Genomic DNA, 23175 nt, shown 5'->3' on the forward strand with positions numbered 1-23175 from the left:
TGAAAATTTTTTTCATCATCATGTAAGAAACGTGATAATTATCATGTTTAAACAGGATGATTTTCATGAAAAAATGTAAAAACCATAATGTAAAAATGATCATTCTCATGTCAAAATGTAATGAATATGTAAAGCCGTTAAAATGACAATTATCATGTGAGAACATGGTGATTATCATATCAAAATGAGAAAACTATCATGTCAAGCTGTGAAAGCATGATGTAAAAACGTTTTTCCATGATCTTAATCGTGTAAAATCATGATAATGATCATGGAAAAAACATGAGAATTATGTAAAAGCGTAATAATTCAACATAATAATCGAATGATAATTTAAAAATTATGATCATGTATAAACGTTCAACATGAAAACTCAGGTAAAACTGATCGTTATCATGTAGAAATGTGATATGTAAAACCATGAAAACCGTGATAAATTTCATGTGAAATCATGGTAATTATCATGTCAAAATGAGAAAACTATCATTTCAAGCCATGAAAACATCACGTAAAAATTTTTCAATTAAAAATCATGATCATGTAAATAATGTTATAATCGTGTAAAAAATGCTATAATTATCATGTTGAAACAATAATTTTCATGTAAAACCGTGATAAATATCATGTGGAAACATGATAATTATCAAAATGTCCAAATGAGAAAACTAACATGTCAAGCCGTGAAAAACATTTTCATCATCATGTAAGAAACGTGATAATTATCATGTTTAAACAGGATGATTTTCATGAAAAAATGTAAAAACTATCATGTAAAAATGTGATCATTCTCATGTCAAAATGTAATGAATATGTAAAGCCATTAAAATGACAATTATCATGTGAGAACATGGTGATTATATCAAAATGAGAAAACCATCATGTCAAGCTGTGAAAGAATGATGCAAAAACGTTGTTTTTCCATGATCTTAATCATGTAAAATCATGATAATAATCATGAAAAAACATGAGAATTATGTAAAAGCGTAATAATTCCACATAATAATCGAATGATAATTAAAAAATTATGATTTTCATGTATAAACGTTTAACAACATGAAAACTCATGTAAAACTGATCGTTATCATGTAGAAATGTGATATGTAAAACCATCAAAACCGTGATGAATATCATGTGAAATCATGGTAATTATCACGTCAAAATGATAAAACAATCATGTCAAGCCATGAAAACATCACGTAAAAACATTGTTACATGAAAACATGATAACGATAATGTAAAAATTTTATGTACTTAATAATATAACAATAAAAATTATGTTAAAAAAAAGTAAAAATGTAAAACATGATCATTATCATGTAAAAACGTAAAAACTATCATGTAAAAATGTGAAATGCCTGAAACGTATGCACTCTAAATCCCGCCTGAGTGTGCGCATACTTTTTGTAACACCACCCACATTGCTTAATACCTGTTCAATCTGGCAATGTCTAAACCCAGGAATAAAATAAAACTTCATCATATCGCTAGCCATTCTGCTGGCGGTTTCCTCTTTCAATGTTTCACCGTGATACATTTTCATGTTTTTACATAATTATCATGTTTTTTTAGAAGGTGTTCATCACGTTTTAGTAGTACATAATAGGCCTGAACGATATTGGAAAAAACTATTGTTGCGATTTTTTTTAGGTTTGCAATATATTGCGATATTATATTGCGATATTAAAAAAAAAAAGATCTATCTTTTTTAAAGAAATTTTCACTAAATGACTTGAATAGCTGTTTGGAAATACTTTACATAACACACCGTGACCACAGTGTATTCATATAATACAGTTTAATTTGTGAATGATGAAGATTTCTGTATGAAGGTATCCAGGAAGTCATGTCTGCACAAAATAGATCATTTATTGAATACAATATTTTACACTTCAACAGCAGCAAATAAATTAAATGATAAATAAAAGAGCAGGTGCATTAGTCCCCTAAGTTTTTGACAAAATATAACAATAAATAAAAACTTCTGTAAAATAACAACAAAGTTGTCAACATATTTGAACAAAAATATTAAATATGACAAATAAAAAAGTTGTTCACAAACTATAACAATAAATAAAAACCTCAGTAAAACAACAAAGTTGTCAACATATTTGAACAAAAATATTAAATATGACAAAAGAGTTCACAAACTATAACAATACATAAAAACCTCAGTTAAACAACAAAGTTGTCAACATATTTGAACTTAAATATTAAATCTGACTAATAAAAGTGCAAGTGCATTAGTCCCCTGAGTTGTTTACACAAAATATAACAATATAAAACTGCAAAACGGCAACAAAGTTGTAAAAATATTTCAACAAAAATATTAAGTATCAAAACTTTATGTGCAGCTGTACTATATATAGTTATTTGAAAAATACGGTTTACAATAAATTTAAATATAAAAGAAACAAACTCAATTGAACTTGTAAATAATTGAACTGAATAACTGCAAATAACTGTGATGAATAACAGAACCTGAATAAAAAGAAGAAAAGACATTCCTTCAGCTGTGTTATGTATTTGTCTGCATATCGTCCACCTTCCTTGCTCAGCAATTCTCAACTGGGTCTCATAGGTTTTTGGCCAAGACTATTAGTTTATCCACTATAGCAGGCTTGAGACAAGAACGTTGGCACTTAACAATGTTCCCACCTGTGCTAAAAAGCCTCTGATGGGGAGCTCGTAGCAGGAATGCATAGATACCTGCGTTTTAAATGGTCCCACATGTTTGACAGATTACTTCTTGTTGAGGCAACCATGGCGAGGCACTGTCGACAGGGCTGTTTTTTGTCCCTTATAGTCTTGTTCTTGCCAAAATACTTCCAAAACTCCTTTTGGATACAGTCTTCCTTGCTCCTCCAACGTGTTGATTGCTTGCTTTCACTTTGAGAACGGGCCCTCCTCCCTCCGCTCTGCTGTTCGGCCCCTCCTCCCTCCACTCCGCTGTTGCAGGGGGAGGGGGAGGAGCCGATGACTTGCTGGAGAGAAAGAGAAGCTGTGCGCTTTTTCCCCCTCTCCTTCCTCAAAACAAACGTTTGTGGATTAAAAAAAATGAAATAAAAAAACTATCGCACGTCCTTGCGATGGGACTATTGCACATGCGCACATCGCGATGGCGATGTTTAAACGATATATCGTTCAGGCCTAGTACATAATTCCTTTGCCCGCTTCCAGTCAAAATGGATTGGCCAAAAATAAACGAGTCTGGCCCGCATGAGATGTAATTCCCACAAAAAGTGTGTCCCGCTAAGCAAAATGCGTTTGACACCCCTACTTTAAAGAAACTTGTCTTTGTTAAGGGCTCCCCAAGCTCCAATCAACAGCGTGTTGAAAGTGTCCTTGAATTGTCACTTCCACTCTTCACTCCCATTCGCCTTTTTTATTAGCGCCCTATCACATGCCATTTTTTTTCTCTCGCCTTCCAACAAAACGTGGGCTTACCCGGCGTGGCGCCGTGATGCAATCTCGCCGCCGGTGGCGACTTTGATTCCGATAGCGTAACACTTGTCACGCCACCGAGAGGTCTTTTCTTCCATTGTTAGCGGTGCGCTTCTCTGCTAATTTCTCCGAATAAATTAGCGGGATGAAGACGGATTCCCACAGGCCGTGCCAGAGATGTGTCAAGGCCTATATTCCTTTAATTGATTCCCTGCTAATAATGACGCTGACCTTTTTAGCTTGGGGTTATGCTGACGACACACTCGTAGCTTAGCAAATGAGCTCTTTACTCTTTTGGAATGCCATACAGAGTAAAACTTACAGGATCACAGGTGTGATTTAGCTTGTGTATCCATTTTTTATACGATGCTGCACTACAATCTGTTCCTCTGTTAAAAATGAAGCTTCAAATGGGTAAACGCAACGCAAGCTAATGTGAGAGCTCTGCCCTAGAATTTGCCTCGTCTTACAATTTGGGGCATGAGTGTTTGAGACTAGTGGATCCTGTTTTGTACGTTTCCAGCCAGTGGTGGGTTGTAACGCATTACATTAAAGTGTATAAGACATGATATTTTTTTTAAGTAGCATTATGATTGGAATTAAAATCATATTTTGAGACGATTCGACTCCATACAACAATTTGGCATATGACGAGAAATGCGTCTTTAAATCTGACGTTTAGCTCCTCCTTTCATATTAGTGCTCCGGCGCCTCCATCTTGGCGATGACGGCAGACAATGAGCGATTTTAATTCAATTCAGTTTTATTTGTATAGCCCTATATCACAACAAGGTTGTCTCAAAGGGCTTTGCAGAGGCAATATGATACACAGTCAGAAACAGTAGATGAATTAAATAAAGTTCTAGTCCAAGTCCTGGGCATCCCCCATCCTTATACCCTTCCATTTCGGTAAGGAAAAACTCCAAAAACCCTTTGGAAAAAATGAGAAACCTTGAGGAGAACCATAGTCAGGAGAGATCCACTCCCAGGACGGATAGACAAGATGCACCAGGACTGCTAATGCGAATTAGCAGACGGAGTTAGAGTTTATAGAGATGCAATAGAGTGAGGGAACAAGAGGAGGTCCATCTAGCCAGATGAGATGGGGGGGGGGGGGGGGGGGGGGGCAACGAGGACGTCCATCCAGCCAGGGGTCCGGATAGTCGGGAGGCTGTGGCTGAAAAAATAGCCCCTCCCCAGAGGGGAGTGGGAAAAGGGGACACCGGGTGACTAGTGATGAAGAGACTAGTCAACGAGACATTAAAAATTAGAAAAGAGAACTAAAGTAAGACAAGTGGTAGGTAGAGTGAGAAAAAGGAGATAGGACTAGTGGCTGTACTTCCCCCAGCATTATAGCTTCTAGTGCAGCTTAGATTGAACTGTGAGTCTAGTCCGATTTCAACTAGCCTTACCATAAGTTTGTTGAATAGGAACGTTTTTTTGTCTAACCTTAAATGTACAGACTGTCTCGGCTTCTTTAATACTAGCTGGAAGCTGATTCCATAAGAAAGGAGCTTGGAAGCTAAAGGCTCTAGCGCCTACTGTACTTTTAGAAACCCTGGGAACTACCAGTAGACCTGCATTCTGAGAACTTAGTGTTCTGTTGGGGCGGTATGGAACCAGAGCATCGGTGAGATAGGATGGACCCAAAACATGAATGGTCTTAAATGTCAGGAGGAGGATTTTAAATATAATTGTAAACTCGACTGGAAGCTAGCGAAGGGCCTGGAGCACAGGGGTGATGTGCTCTCTTCTATTAGTTCCTGTTAAAAGTCTTGCTGCTGCGTTCTGGACTAGCTGAAGACCTTTTAGAGAACTTTTAGGACAAGCTGCAAGTAGGGAGTTACAGTAATCCAATCTAGACGTAACGAACGCATGAATTAATTTTTCTGCATTGTTTTTAGACAAAATATTTCTAATTTTGGCTATGTTGCGCTAGTGAAAAAAGGCTATTCTGCAGGTTTGTTTAATATGAGCTTTAAATGATAAGTCTGGGTCAAATAGAACTGATAGGGTTTTTAATTGTGCTGCTGGAGGCTCCACTTACATTTTAGCAGATTTAGCATTGAGCCCAATGGAGGAGGAAGCGTTTTTGAATGGCTCGACTGGCTCTACGTTGTCGCTACGATATGAATAGGAGGTGGATCTGGTCCATCACTGATGCACATGAACTATGTTTTAGTCCAGCTCAATCAAAATCGAAAAATGACCCATAAATGCTATATAATCAACAGGAAGTTACCAAAAACCAACAGGAAGTGACCCAAGATAGAATAGAAAACCTTCACTGTCAACGAGTATTTAAAGCTATGCCATAAGGTGCATCGCATAAAACAAAAGCACAATAGACAGAATAAAGTGAAGAAAGTGGTGAGGTAGTAGTTGTATAGCAGTGCGTATTTGACAATTTACAGTACTCAGACTAAGAAGCAGATGGCTGACTGGATATTGATGTATGAGTGCAAAAATGCTATAATTGAACAGTGCAAATATTGCATGTGCAATACTCAGATTTTGACAGATGTTTGAGAACATTACTTGGTGGGATTGCATGTGACAATGTTGTGGCATGAGCAATGCAACGACAGTGAACCACATGAAGTGCCCCAAAATCAACTGGAAGTGACCTAAAACCAACTTTAGTGATTTGGGGGCGTGGGTCGGTTCGACTTACCTTCCCTCCTCTTTCTCCTCAGTTATCAGATTGCACCACTGGAAGTCGTATCTCTGATCAAAGAGGAGCAGTGTGGTTTTTGTCTAGGCCGCTGAACAGTAGATCAGCTCTATAACCTCAGCCGGGTTCTCAGAGGGTCATGGGAGTTCGCCCAACCAGTCTACATGCGTTTTGTGGACTTGGAGAAGGCATTCGACTGTGTTTCCCGGGGAGTCCTGCAGGGGGTGCTCCGGTCCCTGTATGACCGGTGTCAGAGTTTGGTCCATGTAGCCGGTTGTAAGTTGGATCCGTTTCCAGTGAGAGTTGGGACTCCGCTAGGGCTGTCTTACGTCCCTGCTTCCGTTCATCAGAATATCTAGGTGCAGCCGAGGCCTTGAGGGGGTCTGGTTTGGTGGCCTCTGTATTGCATCTCTGCTTTTCGCAGATGATGAAGTGTTGTTGACTTCATCAAGCCATTACATTCAAGGGTTCGCAGACTGAGTGTGAAGTGTTCGGGATGAGAATCCGCACCACCAAATCCGAGACTATGGTCCTCAGTCGGGAAAAGGTGGAGTGCCCTCTCCGGTTCAGGGATGAGATCCTTCCCCAATTGGAGTTCAATCATCTCGGGGTCCTGTTCAAGAATGACAAAAAAATCGAGCGGGAGATCGACAGGCGAATCAGTGCTGCGTCTGCAGGTATGCGGACTCTGCATCGGTCCGTGGTAGTGAAGAGGGAGCTGAGCCGAAAAGTGAAGCTCTCTACTTATCGGTAGATCTATGTTCCTGCCCTCACCTATGGTCACGAGCTGTGGGTCGTGACCGAAAGAACAAGATCCCGGATACGAGCGGCCAAAATTAGTTTCCTCCGTAGGGTGTCCAGGCTCTCCCTTGGAGAAAAGCTCAGTAAGCCTGGAGGGGCTTGGGGTAGAGCCGCTGCTCCTCCGCATCGAGAGGAGCCAGATGAGGTGGCTCGGGCATCTGATTAAGATGCCTCTGGGACGCCTCCCTGGTTGAGGTGTTGCGTGCCACGTCCCGCGAGGAGGAGCCCACGGGGCTGACCCAGGACACGCTGTAGAGACTGTCTCCCGGCTGGCCTGGGAACGCCTTGGGGTCCCCCAAGAAGAGCTGGCTGGGGAAGGGGAAGTCTGGGCTTCCCTTTTGCAGCTGCTGCCCGTGACCCAATTTCGGATAAGAGGGAGAAAATGGATAGATGGATAGCACCACTATTTACATAGGTAACATAGACGTATAATAATGTACTGTATTTTTGTTTGTTTGTTTGTTCTTCTCCTCTTTTGTCTGATCCTTCCTTTTTGTCCCTTCCTGTTGGCTGCTGTCCTCTATAAAGATAACGAACAACCACTATGGGAGTATATCAAACTCTCATGCGATACATTAAAAGAAGCTCAGACCATGAGGACACCCAGATTCCTATTCTTCGTCTCAGGTAATAAGATAAATGGAACGTTGGCGTCATTGGCATCCAGCGAGTTCACTGGATGAAAGCGCAACGTCAAGACTTTTCCTCCCTTTTCGTCAGGGAACAAGTTTGTTCATTCTGTGCATGAGCCAGGCGCGCTGCTTGATTGCCTCAATGAGCGCGAACAGATGGGAGGCATACGGATCCGGCGCAAAGACGTAATGGACTTGATTGGTTTTCCTCCCAGCGCGTTCTCCAATTAGGCCCGCCTAATGCCGACTTCTTTTTTAAACAAAGGCGAAAAAGACGGCGGGGCCAATCTCCAAAACGGATGGCTTTCTTCCGACGGGTTGCGCGCGCCGGGTCCCGCCGCCATTAATCCTCAGCTTGATTTGGCAGGGCCGTCATTGTCGGCTGAAAAATGAGCAAACAAAGGCGCTTATAAAGAGAGCCGAGCAGGTAATGAAGTGTTCAATTATAAGGACACGGGGAGGACGTTGAAGCACAGCCTGGGCTTTTTAATAGTGAAGCCTTTCAAATGAAAGTCGTACATCATTCAGTTATGCGCAAAAGCCACGAGACGCCTCGGCCTCTTTCAGGCGCTTCGAGCCGACCGACGCGTCGTCTGTCTGGATCGATAGCCCCGCCGCCTTTGTCTCGCTCGGTAATGAGCGATGAAAAGCCGTTTTGCTCTTCGGGTCCCTCGCCGAACTCCACTTTGCTGCCTCCGAGGGCTAATGTCGCTTGAAAGCTCGTCGTTGGAACTATGCGGCCACACAAGCTGATGGATGGCTTCACGGAGGCTACGCACGGCTGATTGGGCTACTGCTTGAGAGGGTCTGCGTTTACTCCAGTGTTATTTTTGGAAGCCCTTTTAATTTTCGTCTTAGTCTTTTGGACGATAATACTTATTAGTCTTAGTCATATTTTAGTTATAGACTTCACTATCAGTTGACGGGAAACGGGGCGCAGGGTGCTCCGTAGGGGGCCTATTTTCAAAAACTTACATTTCAAATATTTTTAAAAACCAAAGATGCTAGTGACCTAAAACCAAAACAGGCACCTCCCTTAGGCATATATGGCTAGGTTAATACCACAGGTCTTAATGCACGAATCCGATTTTTTCGTGTTTTTCCGACTCGAGTCAGGCATTAACTTGACGGTCTGAACGGGACAAGTCACATAGAAGTGGACCATTTCAAATCCGATCTGAGTCACTTTCGTATGTGGTTCAAATCCGATCTGGGCCACATTTTTTCAGAACGTGACTGGCGGTCTGAACTGTCAAACTCCCAAATCGGAATTCGTGCTGCAATGACGTCAGCAAAAAGCAAGAGGCGCGGAGGACGGCAGCCATGTAGACATTAGCGCCTAGCTTGAACTCTGCTATTAAGCACGGAGCGGGCTTGACCACAGTCATAAAAAAATAAAATGAAGAAAAGGATAACCCTCCATATAAACTTTGAATATAAGACTAAATGGGGATTATTAATGTCTGTTATTTGTGTCCTCTTTTTGGAAATCAAAATATGATCACTCTGTAATGACATACAGCTTGCATGTGTAATTTGTTTTGATGCTTCTGCACATGCGGGTCTCTTTGCTGAGTGCATCTCGAACTGCAAATTAGTGCGCATGCGTGATATCGAACGGTCTCAATGGACAAAGGCAGTCTGAACAGGCACGCAAAAAAAACAGATCTGGCAAAAAATCGGATTTGTGCATTAAGACCTGTAGTATGAACCTAGCCTATGAGTCTCCGTGATCTGCAGCATCAAAAAATTCAAAGTCGTTCCCTAATCCCTAAAATATGTTTTAACATAAGTATAATCAAACTTAAAATGGCGATAAAATTCTCAGATTTGACGCTAGGTGCACAAAAATCACCAAATTCAGAGGTACTCACCTATACACTGCGGGCCAAAAGTAAACATGATTGCAATTACAAATGCTTTGGTAGTAATGTCTTCATTTTATTTAGCTTGCAATGAAAAAACACAAATGAGAAAGAAAACAGCGTTGGTGCAGTTGGTAGCTCGAGTTGTCCTGGGACACCGAAGGGTTAGCGGTTCGATTCTCGGCTATGACTGTCCACTATCGAAGTGCCCTTGGGCAAGGTACTGAACCCTAACTTGCCCCCAATGGGTTGGCAGCGCATTTCATGGCAGCACCATTGGTGTGTGAATATGTCCGTGAAAGGGTAAATGTGTGCTAATGTAAAGTGCTTTGGGCATTTTAACAATGTAAATAAAGACCTATATAAGTACTCCCCATTTACCATTTTACCATTTACAAAAATTAGATCATTATAATTTTACACAAAACTCCAAAAATGGGCCGGACAAAAGTATTGGCACCCTCAGCCTAATACTTGGTAGCACAACCTTTAGACAAAATAACTGCGAACTACCACTTCCACTATCCATCGATGAGTTTCTTAGTTCTGCTCAACAGGAAGTGACACAACATAACAGGAAGTAACCTGATATCAACAAGTGACCCTGAAATCTCCCCAAACCAACAGGACGTGACCCCGTAAAGCCCCAAAACCGTCCTCGGCGTCCCCTCTCCCTTCCGGCGCCTGACCCGCACGGCGGGACTGCTTGCTGGGAGGTGTTGGAGCCATTCTCCCCTCGCCCCCAGTGCAGATAACTCGATCCCGCCGACGCTTCCGCAGCTGAGCGTCCATCGGGACTCCTTGCCGGGGTCACAGCAGGGGAATGACGAGCCGTCATAGTCCGCTGAAACTCCCGCTGCCGTGTGTGACATGAGTCGGGCTAGATTAGTGTGATTTTTTTTTTTTTTTTTTTTTTTTTCGTGTTTGAAAGGCGAGGAAGAGACTTGGAAGTGCTGCTCGGTTTGAGTTAGCATGTAACCTAGCTCTCATGCCTCCTCTTTTGTTTACGCTCTTTCCTTCGTCTCCGAGTCCCCGGCAGGGAAATGACTGAGATTTTTACAATGCTCTGCTGGAATTTTAGACCATTCTTCTTTGGCCAACTGTTCCAGGTCTGAGATTTGAAGGGTGCCATTTTCAAATCTCTCCACAGGTGTTCTATGGGATTCAGGTCTGGCCACTTTAGAAGTCTCCAATTCTTTCTCTCAAACCATTTTCTAGTGTGTTTTGGGTCATTGTCCTGCTGGAAGACCCATGACCTCTGAGGGAGACCCAGCTTTCTCCCACTCAGCCTCACATTATGCGGCAAAATTTGTTGGTAGTCCTTAGACTTCATCATGCCATGCACACGGTCAGGCAGTCCAGTAACAGAGCTAGCAAAGCAAGCCCAAAACATCAGGGATCCTCCGCCATGTTTGACTGTGGGGACAGTGTTCTTTTCTTTTAAGGCCTTTTTTTTTTTTTTTTTTTTCCTGTAAACTCTATGTTGATGCCTTTTCCCAAAAAGCTCTACTTTTGTCTCATCTGACCTCATTCTTCCAAAACGTTTTTGGCTATCTCCAGCCTGGCTATTTTATGTCTTTGGGTCAGAAGTTGGGTCTTCCTCGGTATACTACCATAGAGTCCCTTTCATTCAGATGCCGACGGATAGTACGGGTTGACACTGTTGTAACCTCGGACTTCGGGACAGCTTGAACTTGTTTGGATGTTTGTCGAGGTTCTTTATCCACCATCCGGACAATCTTTCGTTGGAATCTTGTCAATTTTTCTTGGGAGGTTAGCCACAGTGCCATGGGCTTTACACTTATTGATGACACTGCGCACGGTAGACACAGGAACATTCAGGTCTTGGGAGATGGACTTGTAGCCTTGAGATTGCCCATGCTTCCTCACAAGTCCTCAGACAGTTCTTTGGTCTTCTTTCTTTTCTCCATGCTCAATTTGGTAGACACAAGGACACGGGACAGAGGTTGAGTCAACTTTAATCCATTTTAACTGGCTGCAAGTGTGATTTAGTGATTGCCACCACCTGTTATGTGCCACAGGTAAATAACAGGTGCTGTTAATTACACAAATTAGAGAAGCATCACATGATTTTTTTAAAGGGTGCCAATACTTTTGTCCGGTCCATTTTTAGAGTTTTGTGCAAAATGATAGGGTTTTTTTTTTTTTTTTTTTTGGAGAAATTGAGCATTATCTGACAGAATTGCAGGGGTGCCAATACTCATGGCCAGTAGTGTTTTTTTCAGGATCAATAGCAATATTTAACATTATAAGTTTTTGCCCGAAATACAGTAGCGACTTTATCTAGTATAATTTTGACATGAGTTTTGAGTGAATCTTTGAAACCGTGTTAAGACAAATTCCAAACACACTATGTAGCGCCCCCTAGCAGTCATTCTTTGTCCCGCCGATGCGTTGAGCCCTACTTTGACCCCCTCAGAATGCTTCAAAACTCACCAAACTCAACAGTCAGGTGAACACTGGTGAAAACTTTGATAAAATGTGGGGAAAAAAAAAAAATCAAAATATGCGTTAATGTGTGTAGCTTTGTGTTTTTTTTTTTTTAGGTGAAAGAGTAGGTAACAACACAAATGTTAAAACTTAGAACACATCAGTACAACATGAATAGGATACCATATGCGGTGTCCAGACTACAGTTAGGACTACATCCAGTTTTGTTTGGGCAGAGCGTGTCCGTGGGTGCCCCCCCCCCCCCCCGGTAACGCCCCCTGGTGCACATCACAAAAATAAGGGCTTTTTAGGTTGAAAATTCTTGTAAATAATTGCGTAAATCCCTGAATTTCTTTAGGTATGAACGTAAAACAATCTAGATTCTTGGTTAAAAGCAAAAAAAAAAAAAAAACGGGCAGTTATCATTTTATGTCAAGTGAGCAGTGTTGAGAATAACGCCGTCATAAATAAAGCCGTTACATAATGGCGTTATTTTTTCCGTAACGGGGTAATCTAACTAATTATTTTTTCCGCCGCTACAACGGCGTTACCGTTACTGACGGTCAAAAGCGGTGCATTACTTACTTTGAATAAATTGAAGAAACAACCAGCCGTAGCGAGTCTACTCTGCTCTGTTTGTCATCCAAGACTTGGGAGGTGTGTTCCGGTTCATGGCAATGAAAATAGTAAACACACATAGCCTACCTTTGCAAGAACGATGGAGTTGCCGTTTGATATGGTCATAATGTGCAGGTCCTGCACCCATCCGCAGCAAAAGTGTTCGTAGCTTTGTAGCGATTTGTAATTGCGGAATCGCTGATGAGTTTAGTAACATAGACCAAACAATAAATACAGCAGAATGTCCATTTCGCGTCATTGTGGAAGCCTGTCGACATCTTTACTCCATTTGTCTTCGGCTTGCTCGTAAGGGTCAACATTGTTCACATCCTTAAGTTTGATCACATATCTCTTCTTCGCCTTAGTAACGAGTTTGTCTCTTTATCGAACTGGCAAGTTAAAGTTTAATGTCCCGCGAGCCAGACCTGCTTCAAATATGGCTGCGTTTTTGTCAAATCTCACGTGATCCCCCATTCTGTGACGTAAACGCTCGAGCCTAATAGCGCACGTGTATTTGTTGTTCATAAACTTTTGTTTATTTATTTATTTTTTCAACAAACTTTAGCGCCGGTGTTTTCACACACAAACCGGAACAGCGCGTGCGGCAAACACACACACACGCAAAATAGATGCAGAGGGATATGATGGCAGAGCATTCAGAGGAAAATTTGTCCTTTTACGAGGTGGAGATATAAACACTATTTCAAGTTGGTCGAAATTCAAGAAAGAACGTGCATGTAAAGTGTAATTTATGTCCCGGGGCAAAGCTTTTGTCAACATCTGTGGTAAGCAATTCAAATCTGTTTATTTTTGTTGCACTTCAAGTGTAGGCTAAATCTGTTGCTGGTGAGGTGCAATAAATATTACAAGGTTCTGTAACACAACTACCTGTCTGTTCTTCTCTATTCAACTGACGCGAATACTGCTCAGAAAATTCTTTTTAAAGTAACAGAAATAGTTACTTCCCCTGGTAAGTAGTTACTTTTATTATAGAGAAATTCAGTTACTAACTCAGTTACTTTTTGGAAGAAGTAGTGAGTAACTAATGACCTTTTTAAAGTAACGTGCCCAACACTGCAAGTGAGTCAAGTTGAGTCGTTGTAGCACCACCCTGCCTTTCCTTCTTTTCAACCTGAACGTCTGTTACATTACCTTCAATAGCAGCAAAAGACTAAACTTGTCCTGTACTTTAACCTATTTTGTTCCACTTCGACAAACCCACGAGGTGCTTGCACGCCTCGGCGGGATGCGGGATTTCCGTCCGCGTCGTGACACAACAACCATCCATTACAAGGCCAAGACGACGACTGCGTTAATCGCACGGAAATAAATCATTTTTCAATAAACTAGCCGTGCCCTCGGGTGACGCCGGGAGCTCAACGTAATCTGCCACCGGGAGAAACAAGAGGCGCGAAGCTGTTCAACATAATTACTTGTGAATAACTCCGACGCATCGGCGGCCAGTAATAACGCTCTTATCGGCGCTTCCCTGTCAGACTCTCGTTTTTTTCCCGTCCTCTCTATTAATCACGGTGGAGATACTTAACCATTAGCCTCGTCCTCGGGGAGCCTCGTCATTGATTACTGTTTGTCGGAGCTACTGCGGCTTTTGGCTTTGTCGCGGCCAAAGTGCAGTTGTCGATGGGTCGGCCGAGCGTCATCTCATCGGTAGTAAATGAAATATTTGTAGGACTATCAAAGTTAAGGTACTGGATGATTATCCTGTGGTGTTTCACTTAAAAGATTGTAGTTTGGCCTGTTAATGTGATTTAAAAACTATGGTTTGATATATATGTCCAAAAGATTGACTGATTATCCTGTGGTGTAGGGTTTGTTAAGTATGATTTTTGAAAAGATGATCCTAAGTGATCATTTTGCGCTGCTGTGTGTGTTAAGAATGATTTGTGAAAATGTCATATTCCATGTGATTATCTTGTAGTGTGTGTTTTTGATCCTGAGCAATTATTGTGTTTTGTGTACTGTGTTAAGAGTGAATTGATGAGATCCTGAGTGATCATCCTTTGGTGTTCGAATAATTTGGGAAAAATGTAATCTTTGGATTTGTCAAATCTGACCGCAAGAATGATTATCCTGTGGTGTGCTTTTTGAAATGATGATCCCAAGCGATTATTATTATTTTTTTTGGTGCTGTGTGTTGAGTCATTTGTGAACATTTTTTTGACATGAGATTATCTTGTGGTTTGGGTGTGTTAAGAGAATTATTTGTGAAAATGTTATATTCCATGTGATTATCCTGTGATGTGTGTTTTTGATCCTGAGCAATTAGTTTTGTGGAGTGTGTTAATATTGATATTTGATGAGATCCTGAGTGATTATCCTGTGGTGTTCGAGTGATTTTAAAAAAGTAATCTTTGGATTTGTCAAATAAGTCGGCAAGAGTGATTATCCTGTGGTGTGCTTTTTGAAATGATGATCCCAAGCGATTATTTTTTGGTGCTGTGTGTTAATGAACATTTTTTTTTACATCAGATTATCTTGTGGCGTGGTGTGTTATGAGAATTATTTGTGTATATAATCTGAAGCAATTACATTGTGTTGCAGGTTAAGAGTGATTTGTGAAAATTTTATCCCAAGCGATTTACCTGTGGTGTGGCTTGTTTTTAAAGTGGGTGTGTTTTTTTTTTGTTTTTGTTTTTTTTTTTGAAAAAGATGCTGAGCAATAATTTTTGTGTGTGTGTGGAGTGTGTTAAGAGTGAATTTTGGCGAGATCCTTAAGTGATCATCTTGTGGTATTTGAGCGATTTAAAAATAGTCTTTGTACGCGTCAAATATGTCTGCAAGATGATCGTGACCGATTATCCTGTGGTGTGCTTTTTGAAAGATGATCCCAAGTGATTATTTTTTTGGTGCTGTGTTTTAAGAGTGATTTGAACATTTTTATGCCATTAGATTATCTTGTGGTGTGTGTGTTAAGAGAATTATTTGTGTATATAATCCGAAGCAAAAATTTTGTCCTGCATGTTAAGAATGATTTGTGAAAATTTTATCCCAAGTGATGAACCTGTGGTGTGGCCCGTTTTTGAAGTGGGTGTTTTTTTTTTTTTTTTTTTTTTTTAATTTTTTTTTAAAGATGATCCTGAGCAATTTTCTTTTTTGCGGAGTGTGTTAAGAGTGAATTTTGATGAGATCCTGAGTGATTTTCTTGTGGTGTTCAAGCGATTTAAATAGTCTTTGGATTGGTCGAATAAATCCGCGAGATGATTGCAACTTATTATCCTGTGGTGTGCTTTTTGAAAAGATGATCCAAAACGATCATTTTTGGTGTTGTGTGTTAAGAGTGAATTGTGAACATTTTTATGACAAGAGATTATCTAATGGTGTGGGTTTGATTTAAAAATATATACATATATCCTTGGACTTGTTGAATATGTCCACAAGGTCATCGCAACTGATTTTCCTGTGGTGTGCTTTTTGAAAAATGATGATCCCAAGTGATTATTTTTTGGTGCTGTGTGTTGAGTAATTTGTGAACATTTCTATGACAGGAGATTGTTGTGGTGTAGGTCTGTTAAGATAATTATTTGTGTATATAATCCGAAGCAATTATATTGTGTTGCATGTTAAGAGTGATTTGTGAAAAATTTCTCTTGAGCGATTATCCCGTAGTGTGGCCTGTTTTTAAAGTGGGTGTTTTTTTTTTTTTTTTTTTAAGATGGTCCTGAGCAATTACCCTGTTTTGTGGGGTGTATTATAGAAAAAAAAAAAAAAAAAAAGATCCAGAGTGATTATCCTGTGGTGTTCGAGTGATTAAACAATCTTAGGTTTGACGAATCTTTCCAAAAGAGGATCCCAATTGATTATCTTGTGATGTGAAGTGTGTTAAAAAGATAATTGCGCTAAAGAGATTATTTTAAAAGGTAACACAATATTCTGATTTTTAATCCTATGGTGTGTAATGTGTTCAAAGTGATTATCCTAAAAGATTATCCTGAGTGTGTGTTAAGTCTTTTTGACAATATAATCCCAAGCAATTATCTGTGATTAGGGTTTTCTTTCAAAAGATGGTCATTAGCCAATATCCTAAATGTTTGTTCTGTAATCAGTCTGATGATCGTGAATGTTAGACCGCTTCCATATTTACAATGTTTGGTCTACTGCAAGTTCAGCTCAGCCTCAAATTTACAGTGTGAGCGACAATGACCAATCGCCTCAAGTGCTTTTAAAGAAAATAACATGCTGGTTATTCACAAAGAATTTGGCCAATCATTTATATGGATGGAACATACTGTTTTAGTATTTAGTCTCACTAAAAAACAATTCTTTTGTGGAGCTTTCAGAGCAAGGGAGGTAGACGGATTGCCATCATTTGACTGTGGCCCAGCCTTTCCAATTTGGCGTCGTTCGTGACCGCTTGATGGACAGGCTTGACCTTGACTTTTTACTGCCGCTGTGTCGAGGCTGCCTGAGATGCAACGCTGACATTTTCATACAACATCATTTTCTAGAGTGCTTGTCCTCATTAGAGTGGTGGCTAACAAATTGGGGTACTCCCAGATACTTGCAGGGCATGTGAGGACAAAATACTCTCAAATTCACCGCAATTTTGTGTTGTAATATGCATGTTACCTCAGGAGAAATGATGGCCGGGTTTGAAATTTTTTATGGTAGGTGCTTGTGAACTCTGAGAAACAATCTGAAAAAAAAAATCCAGAAATCACAATGTAGGATTTTCTTCAAAACATTTTTTGTGTTTATTGAAAAATGCTAGTTGGGAGTGCAGGTAGGCGGAGCCTGCTGAGCATTACTGCTTGCTGCACTTCCGACGGTGCCAGTGGGCCCGCTGCAGGGTCATCAGCCTGGAGCCAACCCTCATTGATGTCTCGCCTCTTTCATCCTGGAACATGGGGCGATTCTTGGTTAAGGGCAAAGAAACCATGCAGTTAGTGTTTATTTTACGTATATTGTCGAAGTACGATACTACTATGTTAGCAAATGAGGCTAGCGGCCGCATGGCGTAAACAGAACATTTGTGGTGAAAATTCTTGTGAAGAAACTCTTAAATCCCCAAATTCTTCATAGATATGGACGTAAAACAGTCTCGATTCTCGGTTAAAAGTAAACTATGAGGCTAGTCAGTTATGAAAATTAGCCGCCTCCATGTGTAAACAAAGAAGAAAATTCCTGTGAATAAATTCTTCAATCACCCATGCATGGTACGAAAAATATTTACCTTGAATCCTTGAACAAATCACTCCGAGACAATCCTTCCCGTTTGTATGCTGTACAGTTTTCGTAGTTAAATCCAATCCTAAGTAAATCCAAGCTTAAATCCAACATGAGCGTGTGCCGTCTTCGGCTATTACTAAATGAAGCTCGGCCCCTTCTGATAAGGTGTTACGCAAAGAATGACGAAGTGACACGTCAATAGTAATGAAAGTCTATGCATGTGACAATGTTGTTGCATTAGAAGTGCAATGACAGTGACAGTTTTAGTAGGCTTTGGAACAAATGAAGCGACTTGTATATAAAAATGGCTTCATGATATGAAAGCCACTCCGGAACGAATTCATTACGTATCTTGAGGTGCTACTCTATTTCACTCATTGGCTGCCATTAACGGCGCTAGACGTCAGGGTGAATGAAACCCATATTTATTTTCCCTACTTTTCTATTGTTTTTTTTTTTTTTTCCAATCGATAACAACCTTGATATAAACACATCATCGCTATGTTTTTCTTTTTAATGATCCTTCTCCAATAGTACTTCACTACTTGCCATGTTTTTCAAGTGAATTTCACAATATGTGAGCGTTAATTCATGAAAATGTCTTAAAAAAATTTGTTTTTTTAATCACGACTCACGGAGCTGAAGGAAAACGCGTGTAAAATATGTAGCTGTTTCTTCCCCACGCCGAGCATCAGTAGCTCATTACGGCGACTTCAAACGCTAACTTCGCATCATTAAAACCAACCAAGAGTAAAATAAGAATGAACAACAGCCACGTAAACAAGCAGACGGCTGCACATTATGTTCCGGCGCTTTACCTCTCTCTCTTCCTTCCTTCTCGCTGCAGATGGTCCAAGGCCGACCCAGAAAGAAATCATCTCTCTGCGGGCTTTCATGCTTCTCTTCCTCAAGCAACTCATCTTGAAGGTATCTCACAGCCCCCGCCGAGCCTGGCCCAACTCGTCCTCTAAAGGCTCCATTTCTTCATCTTTCTTTCGCTCTGAAATACAAATGCCGATTGTCACGCCGTGTTTTCTTTTCAAGTGTACACCAAATATTTATGAAGCCATTTACAGTTATTGAGTTCAAGAAAACAATTGGGTAACACTTGATTTGACTGTGGCGTCATAAGACCAGTGTTGTTAATAACGGCGTTAGAATATAACGGCGTTATTTTCTTCAGTCGTGAATAATCTAATTACTTTTTCTCATCTTGGCAACGCCGTTACCGTTACTGAGGCGGTAAAGGCGTGCGTTACTATCTTGGTTGACTGACGCGAGAAAAGTCTGAGAAAGACGGACTCACGGAGACGAGAGAGCAGAGCAGGAGTGGGGAGGAGGCACGGAGGGTGACGCTGTTGCAAACGTGATGCTAGGTGGCTCCAATAATACCTGACTGTAGCTGATAGCCTACAAACTACGTCCAAATGATGCTTCGGTAGATATCACATATATACAGAACTAGATGCAAATGACAGACACGGCTGCATTAGCAACATGTATAATAAAGAACTAGATGCATTAGTCAACAGCCGCCATCTTAAAGCAGTAGACCTTTCAGGAAGGCTCTGTTGTAGAGAACCTTCCTAGTGAACCTAAGTAACTTTTTATCTAAAATGCTCCTAAATCGGCAAAATCTTGACTTAAATTTATCTTTAAATGATGATTTTAAAACTTAGGAAGGATTCAAAAAAATCTACCTTGATGAGACAGTCGGTGACGGCCACAACGACGTCAGGTTCCACACGCGTTCTGCGGAGCTCACGTTGCGTTACTCCTGAGTCCGAGCATAAAACCAACGATGAAGATGATAAAAAAGTGAAACCGATCTTGATCCGGACTCATCAGATTACTGGGAGCCACCTCATTCTACCGGGAGCAGCCGAGGGCCTTCCCCGTTGTGATGTGCGCAAATAGTTTGGTTATGTGTAAATTAGGGCTGTCAAAATTATCCCGTTAACTGGCGGTAGTTAATTTTTTAAATTAATGACATTAAAATAGTTGAAGTAATTAACGCACATGCGCCGCTCAAACAAATTAAGATGACAGCACAGTGCAATGCCAACTTGTTACTTGTGTTTTTTGGAGTTTTGCCGCCCTCTGCTGGCGCTTGGGTGCGACTGATTTTATGGGCTTGAGCCCCCATAAGCATTGTGTAATTATTGACATCAACAATGGCGGGCTACTAATTTATTTTTTGATTGAAAATTTTACAAATTCTATTAAAACGAAAACATTAAGAGGGGTTTTAATATAATATTTCTATAACTTGTACTAACATTTATCTTTTAAGAACCACAAGTCTTTCTATCCATGGATCGCTTTAACAGATTGTTAATAATGTTAATGCCATCTTGTTGATTTATTGTTATAATAAACAAATACAGTACTTATGTACCGTATATTGAATGTATATATCCATCTTGTGTCTTATCTTTCCATTCCAACAATAATTTACAGAAAAATATGGCATATTTTATCAATGGTTTGAATTGCGATTAATTACGATTAATTTTTAAGCTGTAATTAACTCGATTAAAAATTTTAATCGTTTGACAGCCCTAGTGTAAACAAATTGTTACTTTGCGATCAAAAGCTCTATTTGTCTTGTTGTTTGTTATTTTGTTATTTTTGGGGTGTCACAAAAGCACAAAAATAGCTGTGTTAAAGTCAAAGTTCTGTTTGAAATGTATGCTTTTACAAAAAGCTCAATTTCTCTGTTTTTTCATCAGAAATTGGAAAATTGCTCAAACTAAGCTATTTTCTAATGCTAATTTCTAAAGAATGGAAAAATATATGAACTTATTTTTTTTCCTGCTGAAAGAAGAGAGTCAAATCTTTCTTTTGGTGGCTTCCATGTTTATATAGCAATAGAACAGAATTTTCTGTGGGCCTTGCAAAATCCGAGTCCAGTAAAACGGCCGGGAGCGAAGGGCCTTGCTCCGGTGAAAATGGCTGGGAGTGAATGAGTTCATGAAACTAAATACCCTCTATGTTGAAGGTCATACGTTTTATTGGTTAAATTTACAAAGAAAAGTACAAATATTTGTTGGTGCTATGACAAATTTTCATAAATGTGTTCAATAAGAGCCCCGCCTGCATAATGCCTTATCAAAATGCCTTTTCTTTTGAAATGAACGGCATTTCTTAATCTGAAACACAGCTTGTGTAGAAACGTTTCAAGTTTTTGTGTGTACCGTTTGGCATTTCCATCTTTTCAGGTTAAAAAATGAAAAGCTATGAATGTTTGGGTGGTTTTAGTTCAAGCAGACATTATTTTTTCATCTGTGTGATTTTGACAAAGACCAGATCACATTTGATTGTGATTTTATCGAGAAATGTCAGAAATTCCAAATGGTTCCTACTATCTCCTGTGTTCTTTTTTCAGGACCGAGGTGTGAAAGAAGACGAATTGCAGAGCATCCTTAACTATTTGCTAACAATGCAAGAGGTACACAGCCGCATACATTTTTTTTCTTTCTGATCTTCACACACCCCCGTACGTTAAACCGACAAGTGCCGGGATGCCTATTCACATGAAGCTGAGAGTGATGAAAATATGGACCGCTCGCAGCTCCTTCAGCTTCTACTTGTCTGGAGAGAATTAACAAGATTACGGGAGTGTGGGAATTTTTGCCAGTTCACCCAGGACATGTTAAGCCACGGGCATCCCAGAGCCAGTAAACCCTCTTTCCCACCCTCGTCATTCACCCTAAAGTCAAAGTAAATTTGTTGTTTCAGTGTTTCTGAATAGAGAAATCAATACGTTCATAAAAAGTGGAAAAGACAGCAATGAAAGTTGTATAGGCCTTGATTTTTTTTTATTGAAGAACATCCATTTGGAAGACAGCGTAGGTAGAATATATGATAGAAATGATCTCACGATATGGTGGTACAAAAATGTTCTACAAAACGACAAATTAACAGAAAAACTAGCTTTTTAAAATCCTTCTGCTCTGAGTTTATCGCTAGTAGACATTCATTTTAACTGGGAGGGATGCAGCCCTCTCTCCTACTTCAAACGGATTGGACGTCTATAGCTGTCAGTGGCCGTCAATGCCAAGAAATAAGTCCATTTTGGGGCATTTTACATCATTTCCTGTTGATTTTTGGGCACTTCCGTTTTCCTTCGGGGCATGTCACTTCCTGTTGTTTTTGGGGAATTCACAGGTCACTTCCTTTTCATTCTGGGGCATTAACAGGTCACTTCCTGTTTATTTTGAGGCATTTCAAGTCATTTCCTGTTGATTTTCTGTCACTTTTTTTTCTTTTGGGGCATTTGCAGGTCTTACGGGATTTTCTGTAACTTTTTTTTGGGGGGGGGGGGGCATTTACAGGTCACTTCCTGTTGATTTTGGGTTTACTTGGTCACTTCCTGTTGATCTTGGGTTACCGAAAAGGAAATGACTCAAGATTGTTCCTTTTGGGGCATTTACTTCCTGTTCATTTTGGGGCATTTCACATCATTTTCTGCTGATTTTTGGTCACTTCCTTTTCCTTTAGGAATATTTACAGGTACCTTCCAGTTGATTTTGGAGCATTTATAGTTCACTTCCTGTTGATTTTGGGTTACCGAATAGGGAGTGACTCAAAAATGTTCATTTGGGGGCATCTACAGGTCACTTCCTGTTTTATTTTGGGGCATTTCAAGTCATTTCCTGGTGATTTTCGGTCAGGTTTTTCCTTTGAGGCATTTACTTGTCACTTCCTGTTGATCTTGGAGCATTTATATTTCACTTGCTGTAGATTTTGGGTTACCGAAAAGCAAGTGACTCAAGAATGTTCCTTTTGGGGCATCTACAAGTCACTTCCTGTTCATTTTGGGGCATTTTACATCATTTTCTGTAGATTTTTGGTCACTTCCTTTTCCTTTTGGTGCATTTATTGGTTACCTCCTTTTCATTTGGGGTTACTGAAAAGGAAGCGACTCAAGGATGCTCATTTTGGGGTCATTTACAGGTCACTTCCTGTTCATTTTGGGGCATTTACAGGTCCCTTTTCTTTTTGGGACATTTCCCGGTCACTTCTTGCTGAATTTGGGGAATTCACAGGCAGCCACCTGTTGATTTTGGGTTACCAAAAAGGAGGTGGCTCAAGAGTGTTCCTTTTGGGGCATTTACAAGTCACTTCCTGTTAATTTTCGGTCACTTACTTTGCCTTTTGGGGCATTAACATGGCACTTCTTTTTAATTTTGGGGCATTCCTCATCATTTCCTGTTGATTTTGGAACTTTTTTAGTTCACTTCCTGTTGATTTTAAGTTTCTTAAAAGGAAGTGACCCAAAAATGTTCATTTTGGGGCATTAACATGTCACTTCTTTTTAATTTTGGGGCATTCCTCATCATTTCCTGTTGATTTTTGGTCATTTTATTTTCTTTTTGGGCTATTTACAGGTCACCTTCTGCTGATTTTGGGTTACAGAAAAGAAAGTGACTCAAAAATGTCCAAAGAGAAGAGGAAGTGACTCAAGAATGTTCATTTTGGGGCATTTACAGGTCACTTCCTG

General features: G+C 40.2%; 1 protein-coding gene across 1 annotated transcript in view; it reads left to right on the forward strand.

The window, feature by feature from the left end:
- LOC130917406 (neurobeachin-like) overlaps positions 1-23175 on the forward strand; it is a 572897-nt gene that overhangs the window by 168126 nt on the left and 381596 nt on the right. The window contains exons 14-15 of the mRNA XM_057838766.1: positions 18517-18596; positions 21058-21120. Of these exons, the coding sequence (XP_057694749.1) occupies positions 18517-18596; positions 21058-21120 (143 nt within the window). The remainder of the gene's footprint in view (positions 1-18516; positions 18597-21057; positions 21121-23175) is intronic.

Source organism: Corythoichthys intestinalis, chromosome 6 (genome assembly GCF_030265065.1).
Source record: "Corythoichthys intestinalis isolate RoL2023-P3 chromosome 6, ASM3026506v1, whole genome shotgun sequence".
Taxonomy (NCBI): domain Eukaryota; kingdom Metazoa; phylum Chordata; class Actinopteri; order Syngnathiformes; family Syngnathidae; genus Corythoichthys; species Corythoichthys intestinalis.